This window comes from Micromys minutus, assembly GCF_963924665.1.
Source record: "Micromys minutus genome assembly, chromosome: 30".
Lineage (NCBI taxonomy): Eukaryota > Metazoa > Chordata > Mammalia > Rodentia > Muridae > Micromys > Micromys minutus.
The window spans coordinates 31,233,019-31,255,086 of record NC_137965.1 but is presented as its reverse complement, the minus strand read 5'-3'; the positions used below and the strand labels follow the sequence as shown (position 1 = coordinate 31,255,086).

General features: G+C 35.6%; 1 protein-coding gene across 2 annotated transcripts; it reads left to right on the top strand.

Annotated features, from left to right (window-relative positions):
• Positions 1–340: 340 nt before the first annotated feature.
• On the top strand, positions 341–19,923 carry LOC308439897 (vomeronasal type-2 receptor 116-like; the record flags this gene model as incomplete). Of its 2 annotated transcripts, none has more annotated exons than XM_080941836.1 (6): positions 341–537; positions 4,292–4,583; positions 6,256–7,068; positions 8,671–8,898; positions 11,146–11,266; positions 19,169–19,923. In XM_080941836.1, the coding sequence occupies 6 exons, from the start codon at positions 341–343 to the stop codon at positions 19,921–19,923; spliced, it is 2,406 nt and encodes an 801-aa protein (XP_080797962.1). The 2 variants fall into 2 exon arrangements, with proteins under 2 accessions (XP_080797962.1, XP_080797961.1); XM_080941835.1 differs by having other exon boundaries at positions 19,019–19,923.
• Positions 19,924–22,068: the final 2,145 nt, after the last annotated feature.

Sequence of the window (22,068 nt, the reverse complement as noted above, 5' to 3'; positions counted from 1 at the left end):
CATTGTTGAAACTTTCCAAGCAGCAAATTTGAAAAAAAAGGGTTTTTGTCTAGGGATTCACAAAAAAGAGTGATATCATGAAGCCTGAAAATGAATTATACTCCTAAGTCTTTACTGACCCATGTTTATTACATGGTCTATGGACACCAGTTGCATAGCCCCAGGGAAGAAAGTGTTTAAGATTTCTCCAGGGCTCAGGAGCCATCTAAAAAAAAAGATGAATGCTGAATATGAAACAAATCTTTCCTTTGCCCAAAGAAATAAAAGATGGTAGGAAATTGATGTGTTGATACACATGGCACTTCACAATCCACACTGCCCAGGTTTAAGGAAGGAAAACATGTTCATTTTTATGGTAGTCATGTTTCTCCTCAAAATTCCACTTCTCATGGCAAATTTCTTTGATCCCAAGTGCTTTTGGGAAATAAATTTGAAGGAAGGCGATGATGAGACCTTGAGCACAGCAGGTTCCTTCATCATTGGAGCAGTTCAGAAGCCTTTGGAGAAAGATTATGCCAACCAGAGTCTCAATGTGATGTAAGTGTGTGTGTCTATAGTATCATGTAAATGACAATTTGAATATACCTTAAATGCAGTAAAGATGAAGAGTAGGCTAATCCTTGAGTCTTCTGCCCTGTTTCTAAGTTGAAAAAATTCAAGCTTAATTCTTCTATAGATTCAATCCTTTTCCCCTTTTATTTAAATAGTGAAGGTCCTGGATTTCTTCCAGGTGGTCTCTTACTGAAAGCCTAGAATTAGGAATAAAGGATTATCCACATTGATCCTTCACATAAAACACCCTAATAACAGTTTATGTCGCACTTTAGACTTTAATGACTTACTGAAGTTGATCCTGTCACATTTCATTCTATTTTATCCAAAGTCCTTGCAAATAAATGATCATAACCATGACTCACAGTCCTTCCATCAGTGTGCCATTCCTAGAGCATATGCTGATTTCAGCAATAGACATGGAACATACAGTTGTGAGAACATTACATACACACAAGCTTGTTGTCTCTCATTTCATTCTTGCCTACTAAAACGTCATCAAGTTTAGAAAGAAGTTGTTTACACTCAGAAATTCATACTCCATATGAATGGCGGGTGTATATGTTTGTATGTATACAGTCAAGGAATATTAAGTCATTAGAGGGCAATACTTACACATATTTAAAAGATAAAATCCAAAAGACCTGTGGCCTCATGCTCCACATGTTCAGGTACAATCACTGGCTTTGATGTTTTATAAAGTTCAGTTTGACACATTCTTTTTAGTATAGTATGCATTAGTTCTTTGAATAGTGAGACTATTGATAACAGTGGTGACTACTTATGTCCCTGGTCACTGTGGGTGACAGTTGTGATATGCGATATTTGGAGCATTTGAGAACAGTGATGCGGGAGTTGTCTGTTATGGTTTTTATGAGTTATGAAACATGTCTTCTCTTTTCATGTCTATTGGTTGATCTTTGATCCTTTTATGATATTTGAGACTTTTTCAGTAATTTTGGTGAATACAGATGTGCATGTTAGCAATGTGATATCTATACCCATTATTGTGGACTGCTGACAGTTATTTTAAAACAGAGCCCTTTAGGGTACAAGCTACACAGACAGCTTAAGTAAGTGATATTTACTAAAGTTTAGTTGTAGGTAGTAGTTTGAGTATTGCACAATATCTTATTCAAATTTCTTTTGTGTATAAGTAAAATATTTAGTTGACATTTTGTGTGTGTGTGTGTGTGTGTGTGTGTGTGTTAATAAAAATGTTCTAAAGTGGCTCATTTTATAAAATGAAATATAAAAAGGGTATAAATGAAAATACCACAGATATACATTTTTTGGTGAAATCCTGATTGTGTTTAATTCAGATTTACTCATTAAACATATAGGTGTATGTTCACTGGTTTTTGATCACATTATATAAAATGACAAGGATGAGACAAGAGATGGTATTCTTTACGTAAACATAATATATTACTAATATATTCAAACTGTCTTGTGTCTCAGATTTATTACAAAAAACTACATATTCCATACAATTTACGCCAAAATCTCTTACACTGGTGAACACATAATACTGGCACATAATATATCACTGCAATTTCCAAATTTTCTGTGTTCTCAGTAGAATGCTAGTGTTATTATTTTAGAAGAATTAAAAGGGTAATAAAAGGTGTTTCCTAGAAATTGAGTTACAGTATTGAAAAGTACACAGAGTGAATATATCACATTACTGTGTAAACAGAAATCATCACTCACCAAACACATGTTTAATATTCAAATTTATTTAAAATCTTTAAAACAAAATTTTTTGACAAAAGATTGAAAGAAAAAAATAATGAGATGAGGGTAGATATAAGTGAACAAGTTAAGAATTTTGGCTTCTCTTTCTTATCTTCTCGATCAAAGCTCAAGTGCAAGTGGATCAAAGATCTCCACATTAAACTGAATACACTGAACCTATTAGAAGAGAAAGTAGTGAAAACCTTAGAACATATAGGAACAGGTTAAATTTTCCTGAACAGAACACCAATGGCTTGGCTCTAATATCAAAGATCAAAAATGGGACTTAAGGAGATTGCAAAGTTTCTGTAAGGCTTAGGGCCCTTTCAGAAACCAAACGGCAGCCAACAGATTGAGAAAAGATCTTTACCAACCTCACATCTCATAGAGGTCTAATATTCAATGTATACAAAGAACTCAAGACGTTTGATGCCAGAGAATCAAACACTCCTATTATGAAATGGGGTACAGAGCTAAACAAAAAATTCTAAATTGAAGAATATTGAAAGGCTGAGAATCATCTAAAGTAGTGCTCAACATCCCTAGTCATCAGGGAAATCCAAATCAAAACAATCCTGAGATCCTACCTCATGCCTGTAGAATGACTAAGATCAAAAACTAAGATAACAGCAGATTCTGGCAAGGATGCTGAGAAAAAGGAATACTTCTCCACTATTGGTGGGGTTGTTAACTGATACAACCACTCTGGAAATCAGTCTGGTGGTTGCTCAGAAAATTGGACATAGTCCTACCTGAAGACCCAGTTATTCAACTTTTGAGTATGTACCCCAGAGATGCTCCAACATACAATAAGAGTACTTGCACCACAATGTTCATAGCAGCCCTATTTATAATAGCCAGAAGCTGGAAAGAACCCAGATGTCCTTTAGTAGATGAATGGATACAAAAATTGTGTTATATTTACACAATAAAATAATACTAAGCTATTAGAAACAATGACTTTATGAAATTTCTAAGAAAATGGAAGCATCTAGAGAATATCATCCTGAGTGAGATAACCCAGTCACAAAAGAACAGACATAATATGTATGCAGTCACTGATAATTGGATACTAACCCCAGAAACCTCTGAATACTCCAGAAACAACTCACAGGCCATATGAAGCTCAAGAAATCAAAGACCAAAAGTGAAAGCCTCAGTCCTTCTTAGGGATAAAAATAAATGTATAGCACCCACTCAGAGTGTGGTACACCTGGACCTTGAATCACTAATAAAGCAAAAGCTAGGAATATAACCTTGTGGCAATTTTTGGTATTCAAAAATTGATATGCTTAATCTATACACACCAAAAAATGAATTTTTCTATGTTACATTCTGTTCTACATGTATTTTATGCTTATAGTGACTAGGGGATTTCAATGCATGCTATCAAACCTCTAAAAGAATTAAGTACTGAAAAAAAATATTCATATAGTGTTATGCCAAATTTGTACATGTATCCCTCTTTTTAAAAATAAAGTTGTAAGAAAAAAAAGAATATTGTTTTCTAATTTTAAGTGATTGTAAGTATAGGAACCAAATATTGCTGCAGAAAGTGTATTATTCACATTTAAATAGTGTTTGCTCTTCTTTAACAAATTCAGTTAATTTCATAATAACAAAAATACCATGAACTCAGCTTCTCTCATAATTGCATTTTTATATTGCTCAATAGTTTCAAAATGAAGACATGGTCAGAATTACTGTTTTGTCAGTATTTGTGATTTTCTCTTTACCTTCTGACCAAGCATTCAGAAACAGGGACAGAAATGGTCTCTGTTGATGAGGACAACACCATATCTTATTAATAGGTGACTCAATGTCATGAGCTTTTAATGTGTTTGTTATTTTCCAGGTTCTCATATCAATCCAATCTCACAACAAAAGCCATTTTCTACTTTTAGAGCTCAGATGCAAAAACGTTCATTACAGAAATGCACCTCTATTGAGTCCAGATGATCATTCATAGACATCTCTCCACATTAACTGTACTCTTTTACAGAGAAACAACCAAACACCACAAATATGCTTTGGCATTGGCCTTTGCAATGGACGAAATCAACAGGAATCCTGATCTTTTACCAAATATGTCTTTAATTATAAAGTACACTTTGGGATATTCTGACGAAGAAATGATAAAACGTACATCGTATTTTTTTCATAAAAAAGAGTATAAGAATATTCCTAACTATTCCTGTAATGAAGAGACTATGTGTTCATTTCTGCTTACTGGACCCTCTTGGAAGACATCTTTAAGTATGTGGTCATACCTGGAGATCTTTTTATATCCACGTGTGAGTTAACATAGGCCAGGAATTTTTAACATCCTGTCTCTGGGGGACTTTGATCGATATTTTAAAAGTTAAGAGATGAGGTTGGATTTATGCTTATGTTGACTTATGTAGTTTGATGGTACTGATTAATCAGAGACATGATTGATAGGCCTTCTGCTAGGGGCCACCTCCAAAAGTTGACAGATTCCAGAAAGGAGGAATAGAGGAGACATGAAGAACTGATTCTGACTGATGGTAGAGATAATATTGGAGCCTTCATTGACAAGCAGTCAGAGTGTTTATTTATTTATACAAATATCAATAAGCAGAGGTTAATTGATTTTTTTCGAAAACATAAAACACATACATTAATTCTGTCTCCAGTTATGTGTTATCTTCACCTTGGTCATAGGTTTAGATTATCATTGTTAAATTATGAAATAAGAGAGTTCTATCATGTACAATCACAGTGGTGGGATAAGTTTATAAGTGATAAACTGTGCTCTGTAATAGAACAGAATTATACTTTACAAACATTTTGTCTATAACTCAACTTTTAAGTATCTGGAGGTTTTGTTTTTTTCCAGATACGTTGAATAATTAGTCATTTTACTACCAGTGTGTCTATGACTAACCATTAATGGTCTGAGTACCAATGTCATTAGATCCTCTGGTAAAAACTCAGAAGCATACTGTTATAGTTATTATAAGTCGTTTTTATTAATATAATGACTATATCATATCTTTGTGTAAATTAATTGTATGTAATACTATTTTTTTGTTTCCTCATTATAAGATACAATAGTGGATCTTCACAAGTGAACTTTCCTAAGAAAGAGATTTGGGGATTCTGATACCTCATTCTTTCACATTTTTATACAATTATATTTCCGTCATTAAAAGACAGTTTTTATATAGATAATAACACCATCCAATCTAACATAGTATCTGTACATTTTACTCAAGAGATACAACCATGATTTATATATATTTTGCCCCACAGTTGCCTGGGTATTTAGTGGAACAACTTTTGAATCTATATGCTGCTGACAATTTTAGGCTGGCAAATCATGTTTAGATTTAATTTTTTCTTTCAATTTTTAAATTTTCTTTTCATTTAAATTTTTCTTCTTAAATTTAATTTGCTCTCATTATCTGATTCCTGAGGAAGCACAGAGGCAGATATTCCCAAAGTATTTTATAACCTTATACTAAATAGAAGGTCTTTGGCATCTTTATGTGAGTCACAACCTCTAGTGTACAAGAAATACCTTCAAGGAGGGCAAGGTAAGTTTCTTTTCCTAAAAGCTAGAGCAATATTATGCATAGGACGCTCCTGTTAAATCTTAAAGGAAACATTTCTGGGATTTCTAAAATTGCTTCCTAAAAAATTATTAGTCTAATATTCCAAGTTGTAAATATGTGAAAATCCCTCTAGTTTAAAAACACAGATATAGAGACTAAAACTGAAAGGCAGAACTGCAGTTATTATAATGTGCAAATACCTTTAGTTATACCTTTGTCAAGAAGCTATGCTTGCTGTTCTCATTACAAGTGCATGTGCCAGGCTTCCACACATGCTCATGTGCATCAGACATGAGAGTAGAAGTCACACATAATCAACTGTTTGCACGTAAATGTGATTAGTGTTATTTTATGTGCACTACACCTCATGCTGCTCTCTGTGTTGTAGCTCCTTCAGCTCTCCTATGGACCTTTTCATTCTGTCTTCAGTGATCATGAACAATTTCCCTATCTCTATCAGATGGCCCCTAAGGACACATCTCTAGCACTGGCAATGGTCTCCTTCTTACTTTACTTCAACTGGAACTGGGTCGGCCTTGTCATCTCAGATGATGATAGAGGCAATCAGTTTCTCTCAGAGTTGAAAAAAGAGAGCAATACCAAGGAAATTTGTTTTGCCTTTGTGAGCCTGATGCCAGTCTATGGTGTTTCATCCTATAAGATTTTCGAAATGTACTACAAACAGATTGTAGTGTCATCTGCAAATGTTATTATCATTTATGGAGAAACACACAGTATTGTGGCAATAAACTTCAGAATGTGGGACTCTCCAGTTATACAGAAAATATGGATCACCACTGAACAATGGAATTTCCCTACCAGTAAGAGAGACTTAACTCATGGAACATTCTATGGAACTCTTACTTTTCTACACAACAATGATGAGATTTCTAGCTTTAAAAATTTTGTACAGAAATGGTACCATCACAGAAGCAAAGATTTATATCTGGTACTGCCAGAGTTGAAGTACTTTAAATATGAAGCCTCAGGATCTACCCATGAAATACTGAGGAATTTTTCATCCAATGCCTCATTGGATTGGCTAATGGAACATAAGTTTAACAGGTTCTTTGGTGATAATATTCATAACATATACAATGCTGTGTATGCCATGGCCCATGCACTCCATGAGATGAACTTACAGCACTATGATAATCAGGAAATAGACAATGAGAGAGGAGCAAGTTTTCACTGCTTGAAGGTAGAGTAGCTTCTATTGGATGTTGTTTGGTATCTTCAATTGCTAAAGTGTTTAAAGTCTCTCAGGTGCACACAATTAAATAGAAAATATTAAAAAAAATAGTTTTCTGAACATTTTTTTTCTAGAGAAAAAGGAAAGCCAGTGACTGTTATAAATGAGAATGGAAAAAGAAGGTACAGTTTCATCAGAGCACCAAATTTCCATCAAATGCTCATTATTATGTTAGATATAAACAGTCTTTCCTCATGAATTTTCTCCAAGATTATAACATAAGTTTTTGTTTATATTTGTCAATTATATAAAAATCATTTCTAGGAATAGGTTTCATTAGGGTTCCCCAGTGATTCTGCTCCCAGTGTTGGCTCTGGATGACTTCCTTGGTTTTCAGAGAGGAATTAAATAAGAAATGGTGTTTGCATTTAGTTCCATCTAGAGAAATCTGTTTATATGCTTGAATGATTCTATCTAACTGAATGGATAGATATATGATAGATCGGTCGAACGATCAATAGATAGATGATAGAATTATATATATATATATATATATATATATATATATATATATATATATATATATATATATAGACAGACAGACAGACAGATAGATAGATAGATAGGCAGACAGGTAGGCAGGCAGGCAGACAGACAGACAGACAGACAGACAGACAGATAGATAGATAGATAGATAGATAGATAGATAGATAGATAGGCAGACAGGCAGACAGGCAGACAGACAGACAAATATGTTTGGCAATTTCTTTGTATTAGTGCTTATATTTGAGATGTTTGTACATGCATGTTTATCTCTCTGTATGACTGTGGATGTGAACAACAATTTTTGTGTGTAAATTTCTTTCTATAAGTGTATTTATGAATGTGTGTATATTTCTTTGTGTATTTGTCATAGTATTTATCTATGTGTATCATTATATGTATTTTGTGAGTGTTTGTATGTGCTTATAGGTGTTTTTTATCTGCTTTATTGTATCTGTGTCTGCCTATTTTTTTGTGTTTGGCTTGGCATTTTCTTTATTGTCATTAGGTGTAAGAATAAATTTTCTGTGTTAATACATTCTAGGATGGTGCTTATATGTTTATATATCTCTCCCTGTGTTGTTATCAGTCTCTCTCTCTCTCTCTCTCTCTCTCTCTCTCTCTCTCTCTCTCTCTCTGTGTGTGTGTGTGTGTGTGGCAGTGTATGTGTTTTGTATAATGTGATATTTGTGTTTTTAGTTGAGTGCATATATATGTCCTTTGTGCCTGAATATTTACATATGTGTATCAATATATGTGTTTTTGTGTATACATAACTATATAGCTGTATTATATACATGAGTCTCAAAAAGATGTAAGCCTCTCTCTGTGTTAACGTGTGAATGGGGTTACATATTTGGTTCTGCATTTTTGTCTGTTTCTGTTTAGTAGTCTTATCTGAGAGAACTGAAATTCTTAGAACATTATGATGATTTCATTTAGCCGATTGCTTTTGTTGTGATTTCTTTCATTCATTTTTAAATGACCTTTCCTTAACTATAAAAACAGAATCCATTTTATGACTTAAAGGAACAGTATGTAAATTATAGTACAATGCTTGTCTTTTAGCTAAACTATTTTCTGAGAAAGACCCACTTCACTAATCCTCTTGGGGACAAAGTGACTTTGAAACAGAAAGAAATACTGCAGAAAGAGTATGACATTGTTCACATTCGGGATTTCTCACAACACCTTGCAATTAAGGTGAAGATAGGAAAGTTCAGCCCACATTTTCCACATGGTCGAAACTTTCACTTATGTGAAGACATGACTGAGTTGGCCACAGGAAGTAGAAAGGTGGGTGTGAACTAACATTGATTTGAACACACAGTAAACACTCTCAAGTGCATACACTGCAACATATACAAATGAAAAGTTTTGTCACGTCAGAAATCCATTTCTAGTCTCCTGTATTATGTTTCTTTTCTATATTTTTGTCATGTTTTATTTATTGTTTGAGATTTCATCCATGCTTAAAGTATACCTTTGTCATATCAGAATCATTTCCTGAAATTTGATGAATATAAAACTGTTCTGCATCACAGTGTTATATTTTTCTTTTAAACTGAAAAAAAATCTCTTTAAACCACCATTGTTTTTAATTGAACAACTTTATTTTAAAAAACAAAAATAAATGTACAGATTTTAAGCATTTTTTCATAAAAGGATATGCATTCATTTTTTCAGTACTTGTTTTTTTAAAGTTTGATAGCGTGCATTAAGATCTTACTAATTACAATGAGCATAAAGTACATGTATAACAAGGTGTAACCTGGAAACAGTCAGAGTTTTCTTGATGTGTATTGATTGAGCACAATGGTTCTTCATCTATTTCTTTGGCCTTTAAACCACCATTGTTGTCACACAGTAATCTCCTCCCTTACCTTAAACTTCTGGGACAAAAGTTAATAAGAGTGAGGTTAATGCTACTGTTATAAAACAGTGAGAGTCATAGTTGTTAATCCTTGTTATTATGTCCAAAAATGTTATGTCATTTAATAGAAGCACACGTGACAAGTTCACTAATGCACCCAATTACAGAACTTTATACTAACAGAAATTCACTTTCAAATAAACTTGAAGAACCCTTCATACTTAATGAACAAAAGGTCAGAGGAACATACAAACAGCACTAGATCAACACACAAAGAAAACTCTATTAAAACACATCAAATACAACAATAATAGCAACCAGACAAAAGTAAGAGATAATTTCTTGTTGTAATAGAAGATTTTTGGTAACATTCTCAAAATGAAATTAAAGGCAACAAGGCTGGTTTACTTTTAAGACATTTATTTCATGGTTACCTGCAAGCATAGAGAAACTCATTCACATAGAGGGGAGAACTATTTTATAAAAATGGAGGAAAACATTATAATGGGTAAAAAAAGGAAAAAGGAAATTATAGAACAATATATTTGATGGATATGTATGTAATAATTCTTGAATAAAATGCCTACCAAAAAACACAACACACACAGAAAGACAGAATCTGAGGACAGGAAGAATTTATTCCCAGTACAAAAGCATGGTTCAACTTATTCACACCCATTCATGTAATGCAGCACACAATATAGAATTATATTATTTTTCAAAAACGTTCAGATATGACTGTTAACCAGGACCAAAATTTATGCACAGTTAAAGAAACAAAACAAGTGATAAAATGGAAGGAATACTATTTGATATAACTTATTCTTTCACAAATCTATTAATAATACTGTAATACATGCAGAGAAAATTATTTGTGAAAATTAGAAATAATGTTAGGGAGTTGTGTTGCTTCATGTTTTCATACAAGCACTTTAGAGGTAGAGGCCTGTAGCTCTTTAAGTGGTGTGTGTGTGTGTGTGTGTGTGTGTGTGTTTCCTCATAAAGGGCTACTACTTGTTTTCATGTGTTCTCCTGGTTCTCCTGTAATTCTTGAAGAAAGTTACTTATTGCTTCTTGACACCTACATCATCATCATGAAGTATGATTTTAAGTCCATATCTTGTTTTTCTGGTATTTTGGGATATCCACTACTAGCTGTTGTGGGAAAATTGGGTTTTGATGTTGCCAGATTTTCTTTAGTTTTCATTGATTAGGTTCTTGTGTTTGCCTCTTACAATGTTGGAATATGTGATGTTGGGCAATCGTATTATCTCTACTGGACCTTGTCTCTTCCGTGGGTCTCTGGTCAAGTTGACTCAATAGAGAGATTGCTCCCAGCTGTTCTCCTTTCTGCAGGCAGGAAGTGAGTTCTTATCGAAGTAGCCCAACTAAGTCTCTCCATTTCCAGTCAACACCACACTACCTGCACCCAGAAGTTCCCAGTGGTCTCTCCCAGAATAGTCAGTGTGGAGGAAGTAGAGACTCACCCTTGAGCTCAGGTGGTAGAGTGATTCTGAGGCTCGTCTGGGTATTCAGCCCTGAATACAGATGACTGTCAACCGACTCTATCTCTAGGCCAGAGCCACTCATTGAAATCTTAATGTGCTAATATAAAACATAAAAGAAATAGCTAAAACTCATGATTAGCCCATGTCTAAATTTTGTTACAGATGCCATTCTCTGTGTGCAGTTCAGATTGTGGTCCTGGATTCAGAAAAGTCTGGAAGGAGGGAATGACAGCTTGTTTTGTTTGCAGCATCTGCCCTGAAAATAAAATTTCTAATGAGACAAGTGAGTGTTTGCTGCTTTGATAAATCCTGGAAATATCTATTCCTCTTATACCACACTGGGATGATAAAGAAAACTGAAAGGCAACTGAAAATATAAAATAAATGACTTTTCTAATTTACTAGTTGTAGATGAATAAATCATTAGCAAAATCCTGCCAAAGACAAGCAAACACATATACATTGTTCCTTGACACAAACATTGACTCTTTGCAAATTCATGGCACAATACATTTTCACAAAAAAAATCCTTTAAAAAATAAAACTGTAATTTTAGGGAAATCTCCACAAATTTTCCCCAATAATTAATCTACTGTAAAACTACATGTACATTAGATTTAGTGACAATTTTTTAAAAATTAATTTACTCATATTTTATTAATATACCTGTTGTAATGACTGCATACTATATACATAAGGAAGTTCATGAAGAACCAAATGAGTAAACAAATCTACTTGATTAGGTTGTGAGACTGCTAGGTAAAAAAATCCATGTTCTCTGTAAGACTAATATAGAAGACAAAGTGTTTACAAATTTGTGAAAAACTGCCAAGTATGTAATATTCAGAGGGCCATGTTCAAAGCCTGATACACTGTTAACTTAGAAAGTAGAAGTTAAAACTTGAGCCATGATGTAGAATATACAAGACTCATATTCAGTATATTACATACCACATGCGTTATTAAAATAACTATTTAGAATTGGCAAAATGCACAAAGCTTATGGTTACCTTTTCAATTATTTTGCTTCCATTCTATATGAGGAATTAAAATCTTTTTTAACAACATTATTTTAAAAAAAACAAAAATAAAAGAACAAATTTTAAGCATTTTTGCATAAAAGTATACGAATAAATTTTTTTTTCAGTGCTTGCCATTTATTTCCAAATGTTTGATAGTGTGCATTAAGGTCTTACTAGTTACAATGAGCATAAAGTACATGTAAAACAGGATGTAACCCGTAATTAGTAAAAGATTTCTTGGTGTGTAAGGATTGAGCATAATGGTTCTTTCTTTTTTTTCTTGAACTTCACACAGTCTGTGACTTATTTCTGGGGTATACAGAGTTTCTGTGGTTAGTATCCCATTGACGGTGACTGCATTTATGACTGTTCTTTCTTACTGGGTTATCGCACTCAAGATGATATTCTCTAGATGCATCCATTTTATTAAGAACTTCATTAAGTCATTGTTTCTGATAACTGAGTAGTACACCACTGTGTAAATGTATCAAAATTTTTGTATCCATTCATCTACTGAAGAACATCTGGGTTCTTTACAGCTTCTGGCTATTATAAATACAGCTGCTATGAACATTGTGGTGCATGCATCTTCGTTGTATATTATAGTGTCTCTGTGGTATATGCCCAGAAGTGGAATAGCTGGATCTACAGGAAGTACTATGTCCAAGTTTCTGAGGAATCGCCAGACAGATTTCCAGAGTGGTTGTATCAGTTTACAACCCCACCAACAGTGGAGAAGTGTTCATCTTTCTCCGCAACCTCGCCAGCATCTATTGTCATCTGAGTTTTGGATCTTGGCCAATCTTACTGGTTTGAGGTGGAACCTCAGGGTTGTTTTGATTTGCATTTCCCTGATGGCTAAGGATGCAGAGCACTTCCTTAGATGTTTCTCACCCATTCGATATTACTCAACTTAGAACGTTTTGTTTAGCTCTGTACCTCATTTTGAAAAAGGGTTGTTTCATTCTGGAGTCTAGCTTTTTGAGATCTTTGTATACCTTGGATATTAGGCATCTATCTGATGTGGAGTTGGTAAAGACCTTTTCCCATTAGGTTGGCTGCCGTTTTGTTTTCTTGACAGTGTCCTTAGCCTTACCAAAACTTGGCAATCCCATTAAGTCTCAATTGTTAATCTTTGGCTTTAGAGCAGGAGGTGTTTTGTTCAGAATATTTTCTCCTGTGCCTATGTGTTCTAAGGTTTTCCATATTTTCTCATCTAATAATTTCAGTGTATCTGGTTTAATGTGGAGATCGTTGATCCACTTACACTTGAGCTTTGTACAAGGAGATAAGAAAGAATCTATTTTCATTCTTCTGCATGCTGAGTGCCAGTTGGGCCAACACCATTTGTTGAATAGGCTGTCCTTTTTCCATTGAATGTTTACAGCTTCTTTGTCAAAAATAAAGTGACCATATATGTGGGGGCTCTTTTCTGGGTCTTCTATTCTATTCCATTGATTCACATGCCTATTTCTGTACCAGTACCATGCAGTTTTCAGCACAATTGCCTTGTAATATACCTTGAGGTCAGGGATAGTGATTCCCAGGGGTAGCGTTTTCTTGTTGTTGAGGATGATTTTCCCTCTTCTAGGTCTTTTGTTATTCCAGATGAAATGGCAAATTGCTCTTTCCAATTCAATGAAGAACTGGGTTAAAATGTTGATGGGTATTGCATTGAATCTGTAGATTGCTTTTGGTAAGATGGCCATATTTAGAATATTGATCCTTCCAATCCATGAGCATGAGAGAACTTTACATTTTCTGAGATCTTCTGTGATTTCCTTCTTTAGAGATTTGAAGTTCTTGTCATACAGGTTCTTCACTTGCTTAGTTAGAGTCACACCAAGGTATTTCATAGTTTTTGTGACTATTGTGAAGGGTATCTCTTCACTAATTTTTTCTCCACTTTTGTCTTTTGAATATAGGAAGGGTACTGATTTGTTTGAGTTAATTTTATATCCAGCCACTTTGTTGAATTTGTTTATCAGCTGGAGGAGATCTCTGGTGGAATTTGTGGGGTTACTTAAGTACACTATTATGTCATCTGCAAAAAGTGATGTTTTTACTTCTTCCTTTCCGATTTGTATACATTTTATTTCCTTTTGCTGTCTAATTGCTCCAACCAGGACTTTTAGTACTACGTTGAATAGGAAGGGGGGGAGTGGGTAGTCTTGTCGAGTTCCTGATTTTAGTGGGATTGCTTCAAGTTTCTAACAGTTAAGTTTGATGTTGGCCATTGGTTTGTTGTATATTGCTTTTATTATGTTTAGGTATGGACATTGGATTCCTGTTCTTTCCAAGACTTTTAGCATGAAGGCATGTTGAATTTTGTCAAATGCTTTCTCAGCATCTAGTGAGATGACCATGTAATTTTGTTGTTTGAGTTTATATGGTGGATTACATTGATGGATTTCCTTATATTAAACCATCCCTTTATCCCAAGGATGAAGCCTTCTTGGTCATGTTGAATGATCGTTTTTATGTGTTCTTGGATTCGGTTTGCAAGAATTTTGTTGAGTATTTTTGCATCACTGTTCATAAGTGAGATTGGTCTGAAGTTCTCCGTCTTTGTAGGGTCTTTGTGTGGTTTAGGTACGAGGATTATTTTAGCCTCAAAAAGGGGGTTAGGTAGTATTCCATCTGATTCTATCTTGTAGAACAGTTTGGAGAGTATTGGTATTATTTTGGCAATAAATATCTGATAAAATTCTGCACTGAACCCATCTGGACCTGGGCATTTTTTGGTTGGGAGGCTTTTGATGACTGCCTCTATTTATTTAGGTGTTAAGGGATTATTTAGATGGTTTACCTGGTCCTGGTTTAACTTTAGCATCTTGTATCTGTCTAGGAAATCATCCATTTCCTCCAAATTTTCCAACTTTGTGGAGTATAGGCTTTTGTAGTAGGATCTGATGATGTCTTGAATTTCCTCAGTTTCAGTCGTTATTTCTCCACTTTCCTTTCTGATTTTGTTAATTTTGATGCTCTGCCTTTTCCCTCTAGTTAGTCTGGCTAGGGGTTTATTAATCTTGTTAATTATCTCAAAGAACCAGCTCTTGGTTTTGTTGATTCTTTCAATGGTTCTTTTTGTTTCGATTTGGTCTATTTCTGCCCTAAGTTTGATTATTTCTTGCCATCTAATTTTTTTTCGGTGTATATGCTTTCTTTTGTTCAAGAGCTTTCAGCTGTGCTGTCAAGTTGCTGATGTATGCTCTCTCCAGTTTCTTTTTGAGAGCGCTCAGAGGTATGTGTTTTCCTCTCAGTACTGGTTTCATTGCATTCCATATGTTTGGGTATGTCGTGTTTTCATTGAATTGAATTGAAGAAAATCCTTAATTTCTTTCATTATTTCTTTTTTGTCCCTGCTATCATTTAATAGAGCATTGTTTAGTTTCCATGTGTATGTGGGCTTTTTGTTGTCTTTGTTGTTATTAAAGATCAGCCTTAGCCCTTGGTGATCTGAAAGGATGCATGGGAGTATTTCAGTCTTCTTATATCGATTGAGGCTCGTTATTTGTTCAATTATGTGGGCAGTTTTCGATAAGGTGACTTGAGGTGCTGAGAAAAGGTGTATTCTTTTGTTTTAGGATGATATGTTTTGTAGATATCTATTAATTCCAGTTGGTGCATAGTCTCTGTTAGGTTTTGCAGGGTCCTTGTTCAGTTTCTGTTTCCATGATCTGTCCATTGGTCAGAGTGGGGTACTAAAGTCTCCCACTATTATTGTGTGGGGTGAGATGTATTTTTTGAGATTTAGTAGGGTTTCTTTTATGAATGTGGGTGCTTTTGTATTTGGAGCATATATGTTAAGGATTGAGAGAGTTCCTCCTGACAGATTTCTCCTGTAATGAGTAAAAAGTGTCCTTCCTTATCTTTTTTGATAACTTTGGTTGGAAATTTACTGTATTCGATATTAGAATAGCCACTCCAGCTTGCTTCTTGGGGCTGTCTGCTTGAAATTTTTTTCCCAACTTTTTACCCTGAGATAGTATCTGTCTTTGTCTCAGATATGAGTTTCCTGTATGCAGCAAAATGCTGTATTTTGTTTATGTGTCCAGTCTGATAGCCTATGTCTTTTTATTGGGATGTTGAGTCTATTCATGTTAATAGATATCAAGAAATAGTGGTTGCTGTGTCCTGCTATTATTGGTTTTGTAGGTTGAATTGTGTTTGTGTCTCTTTCTTATTTTGGTTTTCTTGCTTAGGAGATTTCTTGTTTTTACTAGGACTTAGTATCCCTCATTGTATTGGGTTTTCCACCTCTAATCCATTGTAGTGCTGGGTTTGTGGTCAGATATTGTGTACATTTAGATTTGTCTTGAAATATCTTCATCTCTCCATCTATGGTGCTTGATAGTTTTTCTGGGTATAGCAGCTTGGGATGGCACTTGTGCTCTCTTAAGATGTGCATGATGTCTGTTTAAGCTCTTCTACCTTTTATAGTCTCTGTTGAGAATCGGGTGTGATTCTGATTGGTCTGCCTTTATATGTTACCTGATCTTTTTTTTTCTTACTACTTGTAGTATTCTTTCTTTGCTTTGGGCACTTGGTGTTTTGACTATTATGTGTCTGGAGGAATTTCTTTTCTGGTCCAACCTATTTGGAGTTTTGTAGGATTGTTTTATACTCATGGTCATTTCATTCTTAATGGTAGGGAGGTTTTCCATCTACAATTTGGTTGAAGATATTTACTGTGATTCTTAGTTGATATTCTTCGCCCTCTTCTATGCTGATTATGCTTAGGTTTGGTCTTCTCACTTTGTCCTGGATCTCCTGGACATATTGGGTTAAGAGCTTTTTAGTTTTTGCATCTACTCTGACTGTTTTTTCTATGTTTTTAATATTGTCTTCAGCCCATGAGATTTTCTCTTCCATCTCTTGGATTCTGTTGGAAATGCCTGCATCTGTGACACCTGATTTTTTTTTTTAGGTTTTCTACCTCTAGGATAGTCTCTTTTAGTGTTTTCTTTATTGTTTCCATTTCCATTTTAAATTTTTTCTTCCATTACTTCATCTCTTTGGTTCTATTTCCCTCTAGTTTTTTGAGTTCTTTGAGTGTTTTTCTTGTTTTCTTTTTAATAGCTTCTAATTCTTTATGCTTTTCCTTCCGTTCTTGTTTAAGGTTCTCTATCATCATCTTGAGGTATGATTTCAGTTCTGAGTCATCTTTTTCTGGAGTGTTTGGCATTTGGCTGTTTGCTGTGATGGGAGATCTGGGTTCTGGTGTGGCCAGGTTGTCTTGGTTTCCCTGGGGTACATTCTTTCAATTTCCTCTTGCCATCTTGTTGTCTGTGAGTATATGTGGTCTTGTTGTCAGTGATTGGTTCTTGCCTCTCTCTTGTAACTGGCCTGTGTCCCTGGATATCCTGATCCTTGGCTACTGGGAATGCCTTCTCACCAGGCCTGTGTCTCTGATGTGTAAAAAATTTTTTTAACAATGATCAGACAGTACATGTAATACAGGGGGTACAACCTGGAATTTGTCAATGTGTTCTTGGTGGGTAAGAATTGAGCATGACTATTGTTTTCTTTTTTTCAGAATTCATACAGTCTGTGAGTTGTTTCTGGGGCAGTGCAAGACTCTGGGGTTAGCTTCCCAATATCAGTGACTGCATATTATGTCTGTTCTTTTGAGACTGGGTTATCTCATTCAGGATGATATTATCTAGATGCAGCCATTTTCTTAAGAATTTGGTTAAGTCATTTTTTCTGGTGACTGAGTAGTATTCCATTGTGTAAATGAACCACAATTTTGTATCCATTCATCTTCTGAAGGACATCTGGGTTCTTTCCAGCTTCTGGCTATTATAAATAGAGCTGTTATGAACATTGTGGTGCATATATCTTTGTTGTGTACTAAAGTGTCTCTGGGGTATATGCCCAGAAGTGGAATAGCTGGGTCTTCAGGTAATACTATGTCCAATTTTCTGAGGTATCACCAGACTGATTTCCAGAGTGGTTGTATCAGTTTGCAATCCCACCAACAGTGGAGAAGTATTCCTTTTTCTCCACATCCTTGCCAGCATCTATTGTCATCTGAGTTTTAGATTTTGGCCAATCTGACTGGTGTGAGGTGGAATCCCAGGGTTGTTTTGATTTGCATTTCCCTGATGGCTAAGGATGTTGCGCACTTTCTTAGATATTTCTCAGCCATTCGATATTCCTCAATTTAGAAATTTTGTTTAAGTCTATACCCCATTTTTTAATAGGGTTGTTTGATTTTCTGGTATCTCGCTTTTTGAGTTCTTTGTATACTTTGGATATTAGGTCTCTATCTGATGTGGGGTTGGTAAAGATCTTTTCCCATTCTGTTGGCTGCTGTTTTGTTTTCTTGACAATGTCCTTAGCCTTCCAGAAACGTTGCAATCTCATTAAGTCCCATTTGTTAATCTTTGACCTTAGAGCTTGAGCTGTTGGTGTTCTGTTCAGGAATTTTTCTCCTTTGCCTATGTGTTCTAAGGTTTTCCCGACTTTCTCATCTAATAGTTTCAGTGTACTGGGTTTAATGTAGAGATCTTTGATCCACTTGACCTTGAGCTTTGTACAAGGAGACAAAAAAGGATCTATTTTCATTCTTCTGCATGCTGAGTGCCAGTTGGACCAACACCATTTGTTGAATAGGCTGTCTTTTTCCATTGAATGTTTATAGCTCCTTTGTCAAAAATCAGGTGACCATATATGTGAGGGCTCATTTCTGGATCTTCTATTCTGTTCCATTGATCCACGTGCCTATTTCTGTACCAGTACCATGCAGTTTTCAGCACAATTGCCTTGTACTATAGCTTGAGGTCAGGGATAGTGATTCCCGCAGATTTTTTGTTGTTGTTGTTGAGGATGGATTTCCCTATTCTAGGTGTTTTGTTATTCCAAATGAAACTGCATATTGCTCTTTCCAACTCAGTGAAGAACTGGGTTAGAATTTTGATGGGGATTGAATTGAATCTGTAGATTGCTTTTGGTAAGGCAATAAAATTTCTAAAGAAGCGCTTACTGAATTTCTTTTTGGACAGCAGATATGGATCAGTGTGTGAATTGTCCAGAAGACCAGTATGCCAACACAGAACACAACAAATGCATTCAGAAAGCTGTGACCTTTCTAAGCTATGAAGACCCCTTGGGTATGACTCTTGCCTTAATAGCATTCTGTTTCTGTGCGTTCACAGTTGTGGTACTTTTGTTCTTTGTGAAGCATCATGACACTCCTATTGTGAAGGCCAATAACAGAATGCTCAGCTATCTATTGCTCATGTCACTCATGTTCTGTTTCCTGTGCTCCTTTTTCTTCATTGGCCATCCTAACAGTGTAACCTGTATCTTACAGCAAATCACATTTGGAATTGTATTCACTGTGGCTGTTTCCACAGTTCTGGCCAAAACAATCACTGTGGTTCTGGCTTTCAAAGTCACAGATCCAGGAAGAAGGATGAGAAACTTCTTGGTATCAGGGACACCCAACTACATTATTCCCATATGTTCCCTATTCCAATGTATTCTGTGTGCAATCTGGCTAGCTGTTTCCCCTCCCTTTGTTGATACTGATGAACACTCTGAGCATGGCCACATCATCATTGTGTGCAACAAGGGCTCAGTTACTGCATTCTACTGTGTCCTGGGATACCTGACCTGCCTGGCCCTTGCAAGCTTCACTGTGGCATTCTTGGCCAAGAATCTGCCTGACACATTCAATGAAGCCAAGTTCTTGACCTTCAGCATGCTGGTGTTCTGCAGTGTCTGGGTCACCTTTCTCCCTGTCTACCATGGTACCAAGGGCAAGGTCATGGTGGCTGTGGAGATCTTCTCCATCTTGGCATCTAGTGCAGGGATGCTTGGATGCATCTTTGCTCCCAAGATCTACATCATTTTAATGAGACCAGACAGAAATTCTATCCAAAAGATCAGGGAGAAATCATATTTCTGAACAAATATTTCAGAAATTCTGTCAAATGTAAATGTGGTACACAACCACCAAATATTTAGTTATAGTTCATTGATCTAGTTTTGGAATTGTTCTCAGGGGGTACTGTAGTGATGTCTTGAATATTATATCTAATGGGCTTGTGTGCATTTCCAAAGAATCTTCACTCATTCACTTGCTTACATTCCTCTGTGAGAACTAAAAATCTCAAATTATCATTACAAATTTATTCATTTTTTTTCATGGAGATTTTCCCCTAAAAACTTCCAATAAAATTTGATGAGGCAGATTAATCTATGACTGTGTATAGAATGTGAGTTCCAAAACAGACAGGCACACATACAATCCATCAATCAATTGAAACAATCAGTCAAACAAACAACAAAAAAACATCTGCGGGAATCACTATCCCTGACCTCAAGCTATATTACAAGGCAATTGTGCTAAAAACTGCATGGTACTGGTACAGAAATAGGCATGTGGATCAATGGAATAGAATAGAAGATCCAGAAATGAGCCCTCATGTATATGGTCACCTGATTTTTGACAAAGGAGCAGTAAACATTCAATGGAAAAAGGACAGCCTATTCAACAAATGGTGCTGGTCCAACTGGCACTCAACATGCAAAAGAATGAAAATAGACCCGTTCTTATCTCCTTGTACAAAGCTCAAGTGTAAGTGGATCAAAGATTTCCACATTAAACCAGATACACTGAAACTATTAGATGAGAAAGTAGGGAAAACCTTAGAACACATAGGTACAGGAGAAAATTTCCTGAACAAAACACCAATGGCTCAAGCTCTAAGGTCAAAGATTAACAAATGGGACTTAATGAGATTGCAAAGTTTCTGTAAGGCTAAAGACATCGTCAAGAAAACAAAACGGCAACCAACAGAATGGGAAAAGATCTTTACCAACACCACATCAGATAGAGGCCTAATATCCAAGGTGTACAAGGAACTCAAAAAGCTAGACACCAGAGAATCAATTAACCCTATTAAAAAATGGGGTTCAGAGCTAAACAAAACGTTTTCAGTTGAGGAACACCGAATGGCCGAGAAACATCTGAGGAAGTGCTCGACATCCTTAGCCATCAGGGAAATGCAAATCAAAACAACCCTGAGATTCCACCTCACACCAGTCAGATTGGCCAAGATCCAAAACTCAGATGACAGCAGATGCTGGCGAGGTTGCAGAGAAAGAGGAACACTTCTCCACTGTTGGTGGGGTTGCAAGCTAATACAACCACTCTGGAAATCTGTCTGGCGATACCTCAGAAATTTGGATATAGTACTACCTGAAGACCCAGCTATTCCACTTCTGGGCATATACCCCAGAGACACTTTAATACACAACAAAGATATATGCACCACAATGTTCATAGCGGCTCTATTTATAATAGCCAGAAGCTGGAAGAAACCCAGATGTCCTTCAGAAGATGAATGGATACAAAAATTGTGGTACATATACACAATGGAATACTACTCAGCCACCAGAAACAATGACTTAACCAAATTCTTAAGAAAATGGCTGCATCTAGAGAATATCAATCTGAGTGAGATAACCCAGTCACAAAAGAACAGACATAATATGCAGTCACTGATAGTGGGATGCTAACCCCAGAGGTTTGTACTCCCCCAGAAACAACTCACAGACTGTAGGAAGTCCAAGAAATAAAGAAAACAAAAAAAATATACATATATTTACAAACAAGAAGACTTTGAGTGTTTCCATGTTTCGTTTTGTTTTGCATGTACTTTATGCTTATTGTAACTATTGGGTGTTCAAGGCGTACTGTCGGGCCCTTGAAAAAAATCAAGTACTGACTAAAAAAATATATATTCACATGGTTTTATGTGAAAAATTATTTTAATGTCAGAAAAAACAGTACTGACAAAAAAGTATAATTTTAAGCAAAAAATGTTTAAAATCTGTACATTTATCTTTGTTTTGTAAAATAAAGTCGTTTAAAAAAAACAAACAGAGCCAGAAAGGCGGCTCGTACAGGCTGAGCTACTGAGACCTGGAACAGATCTTAGGAACTTCTGTTCCCACCCAGAGAGGACTTCAGGTCGCAGAGCAGAGCCTGGCCCAACAACCAGCTGGAAAGGCGGCTCCAGCCAGAAAGGCGGCTCGTACAGGCTGA